The 18,210-nt window shown below is 39.1% G+C and overlaps 1 protein-coding gene across 2 annotated transcripts in view; it reads right to left on the bottom strand.

Moving 5' to 3' along the window:
* Window positions 1–18,210, bottom strand: part of LOC126252105 (ralA-binding protein 1) — a 127,494-nt gene that overhangs the window by 4,450 nt on the left and 104,834 nt on the right. For both annotated transcript variants that reach the window (XM_049952978.1, XM_049952971.1), the window contains 2 exons: window positions 14,533–14,716; window positions 14,231–14,354 (listed from right to left, as the gene is read on the bottom strand). In XM_049952978.1, coding sequence (XP_049808935.1) covers window positions 14,231–14,354; window positions 14,533–14,716 — 308 coding nt within the window. The remainder of the gene's footprint in view (window positions 1–14,230; window positions 14,355–14,532; window positions 14,717–18,210) is intronic.

Below are 18,210 nucleotides of genomic sequence, written 5' to 3'. Positions count from 1 at the left end.
CGGGACCTTTGGCTTTCGCGGGCAAGTGCTCTACCAACTGAGCTACCGAAGCACGACTCACGCCCGGTACTCACAGCTTTACTTCTGCCAGTACCTCGTCTCCTACCTTCCAAACTTTACAGAAGTTGCCCGCGAAAGGCAAAGGTCCCGAGTTCGAGTCTCGGTCGGGCCCACAGTTTTAATCTGCCAGGAAGTTTCAAGATTTTATGTGTACATACAATGCAAGGATAATTGCTGTTACTTAGACACTAGGTTGTCATGATATAAAGGAAACTTCTGTAAATTACAGACTTTCAACAATTTAATGTTGAAATTATGTATCTTGAGTAGTGATAATAACTCTTTGTAATTTTATTATATTAGCTATGAAGAAATGGTAAAATACATCACTGACTTTGAAGTTTATAGCTTGCTACATGACTTTTTTTTATAAATAAGTTGTTAATACTACTATATGTACTGTCGGGGAGGAGGACGAACCTTATTCATAAGTGGGTTTCTGTGCTTTCGTACCATCTCAGTGACTGTAATATGCAGGATGTCCTAGTTATCTTCACCACCTCAAATAACTTTCTGTCCAGCAGATAAAAAAAAAAGGGCAAGCAAATGTTGTTTAGTTACCAGGGAGCATTAAGCAACATGATTGCCTTTCTTCTATATTTGTTGGTACAAAGATATAAGCTGCAGTATGTCTTTCTTAAATATCATCCTATATTTTTTATTTAATAATCCACTTTATCTCAAGACCTGTTCAGAAACTTAACACACTTTTCTCACATGACATACTGTTCTTGATTTCTAAAAAGCATTTGGCTCAGTGCCATACCTATGCTTATTGTCAATGGGGTCCCAAGTGAAATTTGTAACTGGACTGAGGACTTTTTGGTAGGGAGAGTGCAGTACGTTATCTTGGATGGAGAGTCATCAATACGTGTGCCCCATGGAACAGTGTTGGCACCCTTGCTGTTCATATTGTATATTAATGACCTTGCAGACAATATTAATAGGAACCTCACACTTGCAGTTATCTACTGTAGAGCACTATCTGAAAGAAGTTGCATAATTATTCAATCAGATCTTGACAACATTTCAAAATGGTGCAAAGACTGGCAACTTACTTTAAATGATTAGAAACATAAAACTGTGCACTTCATAAAACAAAACAAAAAAGTAGTGTTCTATGACTATAATACCAATGAGTCACTGTTGGAATCAGCCAACTCATAAATTACTTGCGTGTAACGCTTTTTGGGGATATGAAATGGAATGATCACATAGGCTCAGTTGTGGGTAAAGCAGGGGTTACACTTTGGTTTATTGGTAGAAAACTGGGGAAGGGCAATCAGTCTACAAAGGAGATTACTTATAAAACACTTGTACGACTGGTCCCAAATAGGATTAACAGGGGATACTCAATCTATATAGAGAAGAGCAGTATAAATGGTCACAGGTTTGTTTAATCCATGGATAAGTGTCACAGATATACTGAAGTAACTCAACCAGCAGACTCTTGAAGACAGCCGTAAACTGTCCCCAAGAAAGTCTATTAACAAAATTTCAAGAGCTGGCTTTAAATGATGATGCTAGGAATATACTAAAATCCCTTACATATTGCTCACATAGGGATTGTAATGATAAGATTAGAATAATTACTGCAAGCACAGAGGCTTTTAAACATTCATTCTTCCCGCACTCCATACTTGAATGATATAGTGGGACTTACCCTCTGCCATGCACATCACACTATGATGCAGAGTACAGATGTAGATGGTACCATTCACGTAAACATTACATAATTGAAAAGGTAACACGGGACTGACTTTGACTCCCTGTACTAGCACACAGAACAGGTAACTGGGGTAATGTAACTTGTCTGTTTGTCGTCAATGCCAGCACGTGGATGACTTACCTTCACTGTGAGCTAATACAGTGGAGTGAAAGTCCACTTTGTGTTACATTTTTAACAGCATCATGTTAATGTGAATGGTACACTGTGATACAAGTTTGGAAAGGTCTTGAGGAGAAGAAGTGGATTACTGAATAAAATACGCAGGGTGCTCCTTAAAATAGGGAGAGTGAATGAAGTTCAGTTAGAAGAAATAAAAACTTTGAGTTTTGCAGTTGAAATCATAATTCTGTCAGGGACAGCAAAGGATTTGGAAGAACACAGCAAAATAATTGCTGAAGGCTGAAACAGATAAGTTAAAAATGCAGACTAGCTATTGCACAAAAAGCATATTTGTAAAAGAGGAAATTGTTAACACTGAACACAAATTGTCACCAAGTGTTTTCTGGACTGTAGCCTCATACAGATGTGAAACCTGGACAATAAGCAGTTCAGACAAGAAGAGAAAAAGAGGCATTTGAAATGTGCTGCTACAGAAGAATACTGAACATTAGATAGATCAAGTAATTAATGACGATGTACTGAATCAAGTTGAGGAAAAAAGAAATTGCTAAGAGAAGCGACTGTTGGTAGGACACATCCTGAGACCGACGGATGACTACAGTAAGCAGATTCAAAGATTCAAATCGCTGTAGGTTCAAGGAGTTATTCAAAGATGAAGACTCTGGCACAGTATAGAGTAGTGTGGAGAGCTACACCAAATCAGCCTTCGCACTGAAGATATCAACAAAAATAAAAGAAGGGCAGTTATGCTGGTTAATTTCACCCTGCTACCTAAACAACATTCTCGTTATTTTTTGAAATTTTGTTTCTGGACAAAAAAATTATTTGTGGTGGTTAAGATAAACAGGATACCACAGTTGGAAAAGATACGATTTCTGCTATATGTTGATCTACTGCCATGTTAGACAAGATATTGGAAGAAGAAAGAAGACTTAGAGACAAAGAAAGATGGGCATTAAAGAGGATTTTTGTCTTTAATATAAAAAACAGAGAAGACCACTGCCCGAATGTAACTGTGGAGCAAAAAATGAAGCTACAGAGCCTAGAAAAACGTGCAATGTGAATTTTGTAGCATGAGCTTTCAGTGGTGTAGACAATACAAAATATGGGCTGCAAACAAATAATATGGTCTGATAATTCAACTTTTTTCTGCTATAGGATGTGTTTACGTTTGGAGAATACTATGAGAAGTGAACAATGCAGTCTTCAACTGTTAACCCATTAGCGCCGTGCGTTACCATATGGCAACATTTGTAACACTTTTGTAAAATTGTTGATTCCACGACATCAACGAAGCGAGAGTGTTGGCAGCACTGTATTCCATTCCGCAAGACTGTAAACATCACTACAATTTAAATTCTGCGGTGTAAGCTGTGTTGGAAGTCATCGTTTGCTGAATGACGAAGAAAAATTGAGTATAAGTTCGAGTAAGTATGTTTTACACAGTAACTTACGATATATAATTTCCTTTTTTAGTTTGGTTGTGCTTTAAATATTCACATATATATTCTTTGTAGGTTACTGCTTGCTGTGAAATAAATTACATTCATTTAGGCCGTCTGAATGTCGGTGGAATGTCGGTGTTGCCATATAGCAACGCTAGGCGCTTGTACTCAGTAAAAGGACGAATTTTCTCATTTTTGTTTTAGAAGAGGTTTCTCGCTTGCTGAAATGCTGGAGATTCTTTACAATGACGATATTGAAGGTGATGTGTTTGTTAAGCCCCCAGATCCGAATAGAGAAGAATGATGGATTATTTTCTGTGCGGTGGCTGGACAACTCAGTTGTCACAATGATCTCTTCTTCATGTGGTGCACAAGAAGTTGGCCAAGTCAAGAGATTCTCGCAACTAAAAAAGCGAAATATAATGATTCCCAGACCAAAACTGGTAGCCAAATATAATACATATATGGGAGGTACTGATCAGATGGATCAGAATCTAGCATGCTATTGCATTGCAATAAGAAGCCAGAAATGGTACTGGTGTCTCTTTACATGGATGTTAGATGTCGCCATACAAAACAGTTGGATTTTGTATAATAAAGCAAGAAACCAAACTATTTCTCAGCTTGATTTCAAGAGAGAAGTAGCAACAGTGTACTTGCAAAGACACCAAGCTTTACCAAAAGAAGCCGGAAGACCATCTGCATCAAGGGCATGTTCCGAAAGCCGCATGTTAGATTTGATAACACTGACCACCTCGTCCATCACATAGAAGGAAAGAAGAAGAAAAGGTGTGAACACAAGCACTGTAAATCTATTGTGAGAACGATGTGTTCAAAGTGGATTGTGTATTGACTGAGTTCAAGGTTTGATTTTTGATTATTAATTGTACTGTGTTATAAAGTATCAATTATACGGTGAAGAGTGAATAATAAATTGGCACAAAACTTGTATATGTAATAAGAAATTTCAATAACCTACTTATTTTAGTTGAAGTTGTAATCCATATAAATTTAGGTAGTGAAAGTGCCTAGCGTTGCCATATGGTAACACCAATATCTCGCTAATGGCAGTAATGACTTTCGTCGAAACATCTCTGTTGTCTGATTTATACCTTTTACAGACATAATAACACAATTTAAAAAAGAAAAAAAAAATCACGAAAAAATTAATTCCGGCGCTAATGGGTTACATGGCGGAAGTTCTGCATTTGTTTGGGTGGTCATATTGTAGTGTCCAGTGGATCCTATAATTACACTGCAGGTAGCTAGCAACCACAGTATCTAAATATTATTGATTGACTCATCAAGCAGTGGCAGGAGCGCGTGCGCGCGCGCACACACACACACACACGAGGTTTAACTTATGCAAGCTTTCAGAGTCAGTGGCTCCTTCTGACAGAAGAGTTGAAGGGGAAAGAGGAGGGGTGAAGAAAAAGGACTGGAGAGGTTTAGGAGAAGGGGCACAGTTCGGAAAAGTCACCCAAAACACTGTTGCTGCCACTTGGTTAGTAGATTTTTTTACCTATCTAGTAACATTATACTGTCAAAAACTGATTATGTTTTTGCTATAAATACTATCGATGGAATAAATGTTGGAACTTCAGAAATCAAGTTACATATGTTGTCCAACAATAAGACAATTGTGCAAATAGAGTGGCACATTGTCAGAAGAGAGTACATATTCTGAGTGACATGGAGAGACAGTTCTGTGGCAGGATGGTAACAGATGCATCACAGTGTGGGAGTGAAGTGGTGTAGCACCTGCAAATGAACTCTTAAAGTTGAAATACATGGAACAGTGTGATTTTTGTGGGCAAAATCTCTAAACTGCACATAGATTCACTGTTAAATTCTGGTGACATATGAACTAATTGCAATATTGCCTTCAGCTGTAAAGAGGTGATGCTGGCAATTTGGCTGAAGCCACACAGATGTGGGTGATGCTGACAGGGAAGTCCAGATCTTGCATTATGTGATTTCATATTTTCAGCATGCTTAAAGAATATCTGGGCGGGGGAGGGGAGGGGATTTTCCAACAATGAGAATATTCTCAAAGGAGTTCTTCAGTGGCTCTGTGACCATGAAGTGGATTTTTATCATCAAGGAATTAAACAATTAGTAGAATGCTCGAACCATTGTGTACTGGGAATTTGTGACTATGTTGTAAAATAGTACCAACAATGAGGTAGTTAGAGATACAGCAGAATTTCAGAATGAAGGAAGATTGTGTAATATCCTGTCAGCAATGAGGTTATTAGAGACAGAACAGAAGCTCAGACTGAAAGCAGGAGGACGGAGAAAATCATCCAGTCTTTCTGAAGACAACATCCCAGCATTTGCCTTAGACAATTTAGGGATATCATGGAAAACCTAAATATGGGTGCCCATACGAGTATTTCAGTCCTCATCCTTCCAAATGTTAGTCCATTGTCTTAACTATTTTGCAGTCTTACTTGGTCGGGAGTGTGGATAGGAGAAGGAAATCGACTGTATCCTTTTCAAAGTAACCATTTATCGATTTGCTGAAACCACAAAAAACCTAAACAAGGATTTTAAAAGGGGTGGGAACCCCAGTCCTCCTAAACACGAGTCCACTGCATGAACCAATGCACCCCCTTAAAAAGGGCTTGCATTTTGGATAATGTAGTTCAGAGCTAAGAAACTCATACTGGCATTTGGATTCTCCTTCCCAAAATCTACTTTTCTGAAATGCTCAGGTAGGAATTCTCCTTACAACGTATCCTTTGTTACTACAACCCCATCTGGCCCAAAAGTTTGCTAATAATCCATGTCCTTCAAATGCCCTTCCACCTTCTTTCTCTTTTTTTCCATGCCCCTGTCCCCACACCAGCCTCTCACTCGCCTTGTTACATTTCTACTCACCCATTCTGACCTTGCCTTATCACTAGGCCACGGATTTTTAGGTCGTAAAAAAGTGTGTTTTAGGCACCTAAAATAAGCTCCTTCAGTAGTTCATTTAGGCTATATAAAACCTAAAATAGGCTCTAATAAAAATGATGCAGAGAAAATAAAAATAAATTAAAATACACAGTGTTGACAGTATGAACATCTTATTAGTCATTAAAACAAGGAGAATGAATATTTACACAGTTACAGGGCACAGCAATCTACAACATTAATGAAACTTCCTGGCATTAATGTTGAACATAACTCCAAATATTTTTGAGTTCCTGCAAGATAAAGATCTCCGTAAAAAAAGATGTGGAATGGTTTAATTAATAGATTCGTAGTTTCACATATTCTGACCATAGTTGGCTTCACAATAAATAACCAAAATCTTTTCTAGGTTTTCTAGTGAAAAACTGTGGCGCTTGTCAGTCAGAATCAATTTATACGCTGAAAAAGAACGTTCTACGTCAACAGATGTGACAGGGACGTACTTCATTTTCGGCACATGTTGGACAGGAATGCTGCACTCAGGAGTGGTGGATTTTTCACAAGTATGTCGGCAGCTGCAAACAAATCCTTCAGGCCAGTGTTCTTCTGCAAAACCGTTTGCATTTTTGCCCATATTTTTTCCCCTACTTCACCTGGTGCTTCATTAATTTTCATTTTGACTTCTTCAAGCAAAGAAATATTGTCGTAGATAGGTATCCCTGAGCCTTCTAATTGTGAAATTATTCTTGCCATAAATGTGTAGTGGGCCCTAATGTAAGATAAGTCCCGTTTTAAAGAAGAATCTTTGAGTAACTCCATTGCTGCAGTTACGGATGCAGCATCCTCCGGTTAATTTTCAACCATCTTCTGGGCAGGGTGAGAGATGCGTACTAGAGTAGTCTGCTGCTATCAGCCACGTGCCCCAGCGGGTAACAACAGGCTCTGGCGGCAATGGGACATCTGGAAGCTGTTCTTTGAATGCCTGTATTCTTGATGGTGCCTTAACAAAAATTTTCTGCACCATAGATATTACTCTATTTATGTTAGGAAATTGTAGCCTTATTTGCTGTGCTATGCGGTTGATTGCATGCACTACACAAGTTACGTGCAGCATCAATGGATAGAATACTTTTAATAGTTGAAACGCTGCTATCATATATGCAGCAGCATCAGTGACGGCCAGAAGCACCTTATTCTCATCCACTCCGTTTGGGTATAGCACCTTAAGCCCATTGTTCACAAACTGTGCTATTGTTTGTTGGTTAGTTTTTGCACGCTGTTTTGAGTAAATCAAATGAGTCCTGGATGGAGCATCTGGATCTAGCTTGCCAATGATCAGGTTTGCAATGTAATGGCCAAGACTGTCAGTAGTTTCATCCACAGAAATCCATATACAAGATTCTCCAACATCATCTCGGATTCTGTGCAATGCAACATTGTAAGCTGAATCCACATAAGTCTTACGTAAAGTTGACTCTACAGGAATAGACTGATGGCAGTACTTCCCAAGAAAACCTCTGAAAATAGGGTTTTCCAGTTTCCGAAAGGGGATGTTTGCTGCCACAAGTGCATGACATAAATCACTGCAGAACTTATTTTTTTCGGAGGATGCACCAGATTTATTGGTTAAAAGAGTTTGCTTCAATTTTGACTTACGTTCAACATTAGCTTTATGTGCGAGTCCATCTGCATGCTGAGTTAAGTGAGATTTCTTAACACTCGAAACGTAATACGAGAGAAAAGGGAAATGCAGTTTAGAATCGCATATAAAGAGTATTTCGTATTACTAAAGGATAGCGATAAAAAAGAATCCTAAGTGACAGGAAAATAAGAAGTCTAAGAAAAACATCAACTAACCTCCTTGTTGCATGCTTGGCAGAAAATAATTTTCCCATCTGTTGTATAATGCAGAAAATCTTGCAGCCACTGCCTTATATGAGTAGACTCTGAACTAGCTGTTTTCGGCATGGCGTAGTATTCACACAGAAACTAGAATTTATTTTGCACTTAGAACGTCAGTAACACGTCGGTCGCTACACAATGTACTGATTTATTTTCGCTGGGAAAAAGTGAATGACAACCTTTTTTTTTTAATGGAATCTACCCGGTGCTTCGGATGAAAACATCTCACTACTGGCAAATTATTTTTCGAACCGGAAAATTCACGTATAATACCTTTCACGAAACACAGTAGTTTGGTAGGACTACCTGTAGATAGCAGCGAGAAAATGAGTGAAGGGCAGTAATTTAGCTATAGAGGGCGTCTACGATTTACATTATGATTTTTTAATCCGTGCTCAGCTTACGGCCTATGAAACCGTTTCTTTGCGATAATACACAGCTGGCCAGAATCCTACGAACGAAATATTTTCAAATATAACATTTAGTACTCCCATGTTCGATTCTAATGTGTAACTCAAATCTTTGACCGGTTCCCATTCGCTCACCGAAGTTAAGCACTGTCGCACTCGGTGCGTACTTGGATGGATGACCATTGAACTGTGCCGAGTGCTGTTGGTAGTAAGGCAAGCAAAGGAATTAATTGTAAACAGTCTCTAACGACCTTCGTCTTCGACAAGACGCAAAGCCCTATGTTTACTTCCTTTTTCTAATCTTTGAAAACACAAGAACTCTGTCAGATTAACGAAATAGGTACTTTTTAGGATTTTGATGCCGAAACAGGCAAAATTAGGCGTCAACGTCAAAATACCCGATTTTAGGTCCTATAGAACTAACGGTATTCAGTTTAGTTAGTCATGAAACGCATAAGTACTAACTTATATGCAAATTGGAGCTTAGGAAAAAAATAGGTTTTAACCTAAAGATCCGTGATCTATTTTTTACATATGAATAATAAAACACCTATAAAGAGTATTTGGTATTAACAGGGATAGCGATATAAAAATATAAAAAAAGACCGAAGTGTTAGGCAAATACGAAGCATGAGCGCATATCAACTAGCCACCTTGCTGCACGCTGGGCAGAAAATATTTTTTTCCATCTGTCGTATAGTGTGGAAAAACTTGGAGCCACCGTCTTATGTGATGAAATAGGCACTTTTTAGGATATTAAAGCCTTAATAGGCAAAAATAGGCACTAACGTCGAAATAGGCTTTTTTAGGCCCTATAGAATTAACGCTATTAAGTGTAAATCATTGTAAAACGCATAAGTACACATTTTTATGCAAATAGAAACTCAGGAAGAAAATAGGTTTTTACCTAAAATCCGTGGTCTACTTATCACTTTCCTCTTTTTCATACCCTGGGCCCTCCATCTTTACCTATAATCTCCATTTTACTGTAAGTTTTTCTCATAATGGTGCCTTCACTAGAGTCAGTATGTGCTTCATGTAGCACCTTAGTATGACCTTTTCCGATTCCCTCCCAACAGGTTCTATCTTATCCACACATACTATGACTGTCCTCTTGGGTGCTAGGACATGTTAGGGTCATTGAGAATCTGTATAGTATCTTCTCAGGATCTCCATCCATGGACACATCTATTGTGATTCTACACACAGAACTGAGAATCACTGGAACAATAACATGGTTCCATTCCTGTATCAGTCATTGTGTATACCGTCAGCGTGTCCATCTCTGCTGCTGCAGCAATGAAAACTGCAACAATGTTTGCTGTTCTGACACTCTTTGTGATTCAGATTTTGTCACACTGTCTATGTGGTACTTGTCTTACTGCACAAACAATATGTCTGTTTTGCAGGTGGGACTAGCCGACAGCCATTGATATCCCGCAGGATATTGATTATAACCCTCTCCTGAACCCATCGATTCCACATTCCTGTTATTTAATGCAATGAGAGCAGCAATATTGCAGAATGATAAACTGCTTATTTGATAAGCCACAATTCGACAACTGTCAAATTCAGACATGTGCTGGAAGATATTTCTCTTTCTTACATGAGCCATAAAACAATCTACTCAAAAATAGTTGGCATTCAAATGCGATTTTTGAATGCTTGTGTAATCTTTCCTTGTATACAGAATGTAGATTGAGTTACTTCTAGTTTGTTTGTGCAGTTGCACTGAAATGCTAATCATGTCCAAGTACGTATTGCATTTCAGATACATTTGACATATGTTGCATGCAGTCTTCATGATGTAGTTTTAATGGCCCACAGCGTACTTTCCCAGACAAATCAACAGGTGCTGGTTATCATCAATTTTTTGGGAGACAAATTACTACTGTTATCCAAGAACATTACCCTTGCATATGTGATTCATGCATAATGGGGCAACACCCCATTTCTCTACACATTTTACACCTTATGGTACATAACCCAGATGTTTAATCAGTGACTGAGTGGCCTTCCCATTCATCTAGCCTTAATTCCTAACATTTTTGGCTCTGTGGGACATTTAAAGGAAATGGTGTATTACACACCCATTAGGAATGTGCACACTTATATCAGTGGGTGTCACATGCCAGATGGTAGCCAGGTGTCTTTGCACACATTGGGGGCTGACCGAGGAGGATTTGCAAGAATAAGAGGTAACCAAATTAAGCACCTCCTGCAGTGTCTTCAAACTGATGGTTATTAAAGGACAGAATGTTACATATTACAACAAATTACTCTAAGACAGTAAATAAATAAATATCTGACTTGGACAGACAAACAAATGATTAGAGCTTCAGAAAAAAATGGATGATTTATTCAAGAGAAAGAGCTTCACAAATTGAGCAAGTCAATAACACATTGATTTGAATTGGCATTGGTGGAATTGTTGGATGTTCTCCTGAGGGATATTATGCCAAATTCTGCCCAACTGATGAGTCAGATTTCCAGATTCCCAAACTGCTTGGAGGGCCCTGCCCTTAATGCTCCAAATGTTCTCAATTTTGAGTAGATCCGGTGACCTTGCTGGTCAAGCTGGGTTTTGGCAAGCACAAAGACAAGCAGTGGAAACTCTTGCCATGTGCAGGTGGGCATTATCAAGCCCAGGACGGCTTGCCATGTAGGGCAATGCACTGCTGTGCTGTAGGGGTGCCACGGATGATGACCAAAGGGGTCCTGCTATGAAATAAATAGTACCCCAGACCATCACTCCTGGTTGTCGGGCTGTACGGTGGGTGGCAGTGAGGTTGGTATCCCACTACTGTCTGGGGCATCTCCAGACAGGCCTTTGCTGGTCATTGGGGCTAAAATTGAAGTGGGACTCATAACTGAAGAAAATTCTACTCCACTCAACAAGATTTCAGGCTGAAGAAGTATCTGGAGACACCCCTGACAGTGGTAGGGTACCAACCTGACTGTCACTCATCATATAATTTGACAACCAGGAGTGATGGTCTGGGGCGCCATTTCATTTCATAGCACTTTGGCTGTCATCTGTGACAGCCTTACTGCACAGGGTATATCAATGATATCCTACACCCTGTTTTGTTGCTTTTTCATGGAAAGACATTCTGGGCTTACATTCAGCACTCTAATGCCTGTCTGCACAGGGCGAGAATTTATATTGGTTGCCGTTGTGCTTGCCAAATCCTACCTCAGCCAGCAAGTTTACCAGACCTCTTCCCAATTGAGAATGTTTGAAGCATTATGGGCAGGGCCCACCAACCAGCTCAGGACTTTGACAATTTGACGTGCTAGTTGGACAGAATTCAGCATAATATCCCTCAGAAAGACATCTGACAACACTATCAATTAATGCCAATCATATCTGCTTGAAAAAGGGCCAGACATGGCTGACTTGCTCAATTTGTGATGGTCTCTCTTTTAAATAAATCATTCATTTTTTTCTGAAGTTGCAATCATCTGTTTATCTGTGCATGTACATCACATCTAACAATTTCCATTCCATTATGATAATTCCTTCATTGTTGCTTTTTTTAAGTGTATGTTTTAGCAGATTTCCTACTAGTTTTGACCAGTACCCACTCTTGTAAGAAAATGAAACATATTTTTTTAAACATCCTATATTTGACCATATGTTGGTTTCTGGATATGCCTAGTAAAAGGCAGGAGACATATGCTTATTTAAAAACTGTTTAACTCTGATTTATAAATAACCATGTTTGTAAAATGTCTGGCAATAAACCTTTGGTCATCTTTTCATTGATGTCTAGTCTTTGGTAACCTTTTTTAAATAAAATTAGAAATTTAAGAAATAGTTTTATAGTTAATGTTTTGTATCATTTTCAGGCTCCCTCTTCAAACTGACAGCAGCAGGGTACTAGAAGTAATTTTGCTCTGATTATCAAAGGGGACTAACAAAGCGATATTACCTATGTCAATATATAGCATGTGTAATTTTATAGCGGATAGTAAAATGCTATTAGTTCTTTGAAAAGTCCGGCAGAATGTATGAATGAGTTCCATTCCAAAATAATGTTCTAATCATGTAAATTAAATATATATGACAAACCACAATGGAAGACAGTATATTGACTCTGAAAAGATAACAGAATTATGTATATACATATACAAAAAATCTGAAATTGCTCTTCATTTCCTCTTCATACCTTCAATTATGGAAATCGACTTGAAAGTGCCAAAAATTATAGGAGGAGGGTAATATTTCGATTTGAAGTTCAAATATTTTTTTTGGATTGCTTGCAAATATTCTAAAAAGAACATTTCTGGAAATAACTTACAAAGTGGAATGAAATTATATGATCGTATCATGTTATTGCCTGGGAGACCATGGTCGGTGTTGTTCGGCTGCCTTGTGCAAGTCTTTTTGTTACTTGAGAGCCCACAATCTAGAGGCAGCAATACTAACCACTAGACCACGAGCTGAGTGCAATGACAATCATGTACATGTATGAGTTGGGGGAAAAATATTATTATTATTAATTTTACTGAGGTTACAAAAGTCATGGGATAGTGATATGCACAAATACACATGGTGCTAATATCACATATACAAAGTATAATAGGGCAGTGTATTGGTGGAGCCATTTGTACTCAGGTACTCATGTAGAACAGTTTCGACATGATTATGGCTGCACGATGGGAATTAACAAACTCTGAATGTGGAATGGTAGTTGAGGCTAGATGCATGGGACATTCCATTTCAGAAATAATTAGGGAATTCAATATTCCATGATCCACAGTGTTAAAGAGTGTTCCGAGAGTAACACATTTCAGGCATTACCAATAACCATGAACAACGCCCTAGCCGATGCCCATCACTTAACAAGCAAGAGCAGCCACGTTTGCGTAGAGGTGTCAGTGCTGACAGACAAGCCACACTGCGTGAAATAACCACAGAAATTAATGTGGAATGCACAACAAATATATGCATTGGGACAGTGTGACAAAATTTGGTGTTAAGGGGGTATGGCAGCAGACAATGAATGTGAGTGACTTTGTTAACAGCACGACATCACCATCAGTGCCTCTCCTGGGCTCATGGCCATATCTGTTGAAGCCTAGACAATTGGAAAACTGTGGCCTGGTCAGAAGTGTCTCAGTTTCCATTGATAAGAGCTGATGGTGTGGCACACACTCCAATTGTCAACAAGGCACTGTGCAAGCTGGTGGTGGCTCAATAATGATGTGGGTTGTGTTTACATGGAATATGGACTGGGTCCTCTGAATGTTTGGCTACTTGGAGGCCATTTGCAGACATTCATGGATGGCATGTTTCCAAACAATGATGGAATTTTTATGGATGACAGTTTGCCACGTCACCACGCTGCAATTTCTCATGACTAGTTTGAAGAAAATTCTAGATAATTTGAGTGAATGGTCTGGCCACCCAGATTGCCCAGCATGAAGCCCATCAAACATTTATGGGACATAATCAAGAGGTCAGTTTCTGCACAAAATCCTGCACCAGCACACTCTTTCTGAATTATGGATGGATGGACGGTTGTAGAGGCAGCATGGCTCAATATTTCTGCTGGAGACTTCCAGTAACTTGTTGAGTCCATGCCATGTCAAGTTAAAATTAGGAGGTACTGCATGATTTTTGTCACCTCAGCGGTTTATTATTATTATTATTACAATACCTGCAGTAATAAATTCTCTCGCTGCAAGTCAGTAATGCGAGACTCTATTTCTAAATCTTCTGCATCACTACCATCTGTATCAGAGGCAGAACTGCTTCCATCTGAACTAGTTATTTCTAGGCTCCTGAAAAAAAGAAGAAATTGATTAAAAGACAAATAATGACATATTGCATAACCAATATGACGAACATAAATTGCTCAGAAACATTTTTCACAGTAGAATTCTTCAGTACAGTTTAACAACAGGAATATGCAACTTTCCTGCTGTATGCCCTTCATAGATGCTAAGATTAGATTATTACCTGTAGCCACATTTAGATTTAATTGCGGCAATCTCAGCCTGGAGTCGCTTCACTTCTGCCTTCTCTCCTGCTACGCGGCCCTGGAGGTCAGCTTGGAGATTTAACAGTTCACGGTATTCCAAACGCAATATTGTTTCTTCATGGTGAGATTCACTGGAGTCCTCCACTTCTGGGGAATGATGGTCTGCAATTTTTCATATTTAATTTAATGTTGTATCACTGCCAGTGCAAAACAGAAGTTACACAAATGATAAGAAAACTTACGCTGAGGTGACAAAAGTCATGGGATACCTCCTAACATCATGTCAGACCTTTTTTGTCTGGCGTAGTGCAGCAACTCAATGTGGTATGGACTCAACAAGTCACTGGAAGTCCCCTGCAGAAATATTGAGACATGCTGCCTCTATGGCTATCCGTAATTGCAAAAGTGTTGCAGATGCAGGATTTTGTGCACGAATTGACTTCTCAATTATGTCCCATAAATGTTTGATGGAATGCAGGTCAGACAATATTGGCAGCCAAATCATTCACTTGAATGTCCAGAATGTTCTTCAAACCAATCGCCTACAATTGTGACCTGGTGAGTTGGCACATTGTCACCAATAAAAATTCTACCATTTTTTGCTGCAAATGGTCTCCAAGTAGCCGATCATAACCATTTCCAATCAATGATTGGTACAGTTGGACGAGAGGACCCAGCCCATTCCACATAAACATAGCCCACCTCATTATCAAGCCACCACCAGCTTGCACAGTGCCTTGTTGATGACTTGGGTCTACAGCTTCAGGGATCTGCACCACATGCGAACACTACCATCGGTTCTAGGACTCATCTGACCAGGCCGCAGTTTTCCAGTTGTCTGAGGTCCAACCGATATGGTTACAAGCCAAGGAGAGGCACTGCAGGTGATGTCATGCTGCTAACAAAGGAACTTGTGTCTGTCGTCTGCTGCCACAGCCCTTTGATGCTAAATTTTGTCACACTGCCCTAACAGAAATGTTCCTCGTATGTCCCACATTGATTTCTGTGATTATTTCATGCAGTGTTGCTTGTCTGTTAGTACTGACAACTCTATGCAAACCCCGGTACTCTCCGTTGTTAAGTGAAGGCTGTCGGCCACTGTGTCATCTGGGGTGAGAGGTAATGCCGATCTCAGAATACTGCATTCCCTAATGGTTTCCTAAATGGAATGCCCCATGCGCCTAGCTCCAACTACCATTCCACATTCAAAATCTTAATTTCTATTGTGCAGCCATAATTACAACAGAAACCTTTTGATATGAATCACCTGAGTATAAATGTCAGCTCTGCTAATGCACTGCCCTTTTATACCATGTGTACATAACATTACTGCCATATGTATATGTGCATATCACTATCCCATGACTTTCGAAACATCAGTGTACAAATATTGATATTTAGCCATTTCAGTTCAGCAAGACACAAATTGCTCTATCACCAGGGTGTTTTATACACTTTCCAGAACGATGGTGTTGATCACTCATGCACAGGCTTTGCATCTGTAGTGAATATAGTCTTGAAATGAAATACATGCACTGAAATAAAATGATCAGATCCTTGGGAATGAGACCAAATGTTTGGGAAGCACATGGAAACATCAGTGACAATGAAAGCTTGAGTCAGGAATGTCCGGATAACATATGTCATGCTTTTTCTGCAGCATCAAAACTTACTGAGTAGTTTTGTGTGTAAGTCTTATATTGCAGCATTTGTTTCCGTAAGTGTGTTTTACTTTCTGCAGTGACTGCACCATTCTGTTCAAAATGAAAGAATGTGTTGTTGAATACACTATTTTCTGTGTTACTGTGTAAAGACAATTTTTTGAAACTACAGAGCTTTTGAGACACGGGACAGAATATTTCATTGGTAATAACAGTAAGTAAATAAGATATCTTTTAATTCATACAGGCTTGTCATTTTTGCAGTGATGTGCCACAATTGGTACTTGATAATGTGCTGAAATTGTATTGTTCCCAGTTTGTTTGTTTGGCATAATATATTTTTTTGGGCACACAGCCTATGGGTCTTTAGGATGGGCTGATGTGGGTTTGAACCTTGACCTCCCGAATGCTAGTTCTGAATGCGCTAACCACTGCACCACTTCGCTCTGTCATGATGGGTTGTATACAGTACCTTGAGGTGTAGTGTTCTTGCTGATATATACACCACACAACTGCAATCAAGTTGCAACTGCACACAAGCTCTATAAAACAGGTGCAGCCAGGCTTGTTTTACTCCCCATACACAATGGGCAACATATTCAAAATATTAAGAGCTTTGAGGGATTGAGTTCGAAGTCCCTCTGGTGGTAGCCACATAGCTATGATTGGAAGTGAGACCCACATACTTCACTGTCTCTTTAAAATTTAAAATGTGCTTTTCAATTTTGTATGTAAAGATTTTATTTTAAAACTAGTTTTTAGCACCCATTCCTCCAGCTTCATAATTGTCACCTGGCATGTACTTTCTGTAAGTGTGATTGATTAACTAAAATTGAAAAGTCATCCAGAAATAAAGAACTCTTGACTGGACGCCTTATGTAATATTATGTGTAATTATTAAAGCCAGGGCCACACACTTGAGGGACACAGTCATCTTGTATAGAATGATCCGACAGGACATCTCTGACTTGATATCTAAATTAGCATGGCGAGAGGAAAACCTATAAAAAAATTAGGGAGATGTCTCAGAATCCATCTTGTGTGGAGCTGTATGTGGCTATAACGCCTCCATGTATTATTACAAGCCTTCGACTGGCCGGGAAAGAAAACTGTTAGGTGATGCTTATATAGGAAAGCCTGTTATGTAGCCACCTCTTTCAGGGTTAGCTGATCAATGCTGGATAATGTCTCTACACTGAAAGTGACTATGGAACTGTCTGAATTCTAAAATCCAAATAGGGCAGTGGTTGGTCATCCATTTCAAGGTCTTTCTCACACAGCTAGTGATTGCAACAGAATAGCTACTTCGGCATTCTTGTCCTACTTAGGCATAATAAGTGAAATTGAAATAGCCTTCTTCCCTGTTACAGGAAATTGTCCTATCTTAAGTCAAAAAGTTCAAGAAGGATTTCCTCATCAGTTCCAGTGAAGTGCTGCAATGGATGTTACTGATACCTGGTGCCTCATGATGCAGACAATGCTAAATTCACCATGTAAACACAGAGAGGACAGTTATAAACTATGTCACAGTTTTGTATGAAACTGATTAATGAATATGTTTGTAATTTTCAACAGATATTGAGACAGAATCATTCAAATGTTACTTGTTTGGTTATGAGACATTTCTCTACATTCAATGCGTAATCTTTTACTTTTGATTCCTTGACATCATTCTCAGTCTCTACATCTTCAGCAGCATTTGCTGTATGATCTTGATTCTGTGTTACATTTTGATCCTGCCTGTCACCAATATTACCAACAGTCACACATGCTGGCAGAGCAGTTACTGATACCTTGTGTTTCATGCTGCAGACATCTTGTACATACAGTGGAGCCAGTTATAAACTTCATCACTGGTCACACTGAAGTCCCTCTCAGTAAACACTTGTACAGATGGACAGCCAGGTTCTAGCTAACAGTGGCAATGACTTGAGGAAAGTGCTTTGCTGTGCTCTGTGTAATGCACCTTTTGTGGGTTGAGATACTCCCATTAAT

This window comes from Schistocerca nitens, chromosome 1 (genome assembly GCF_023898315.1).
Source record: "Schistocerca nitens isolate TAMUIC-IGC-003100 chromosome 1, iqSchNite1.1, whole genome shotgun sequence".
Lineage (NCBI taxonomy): Eukaryota > Metazoa > Arthropoda > Insecta > Orthoptera > Acrididae > Schistocerca > Schistocerca nitens.
This window is presented reverse-complemented; position numbering and strand designations above follow the sequence as displayed.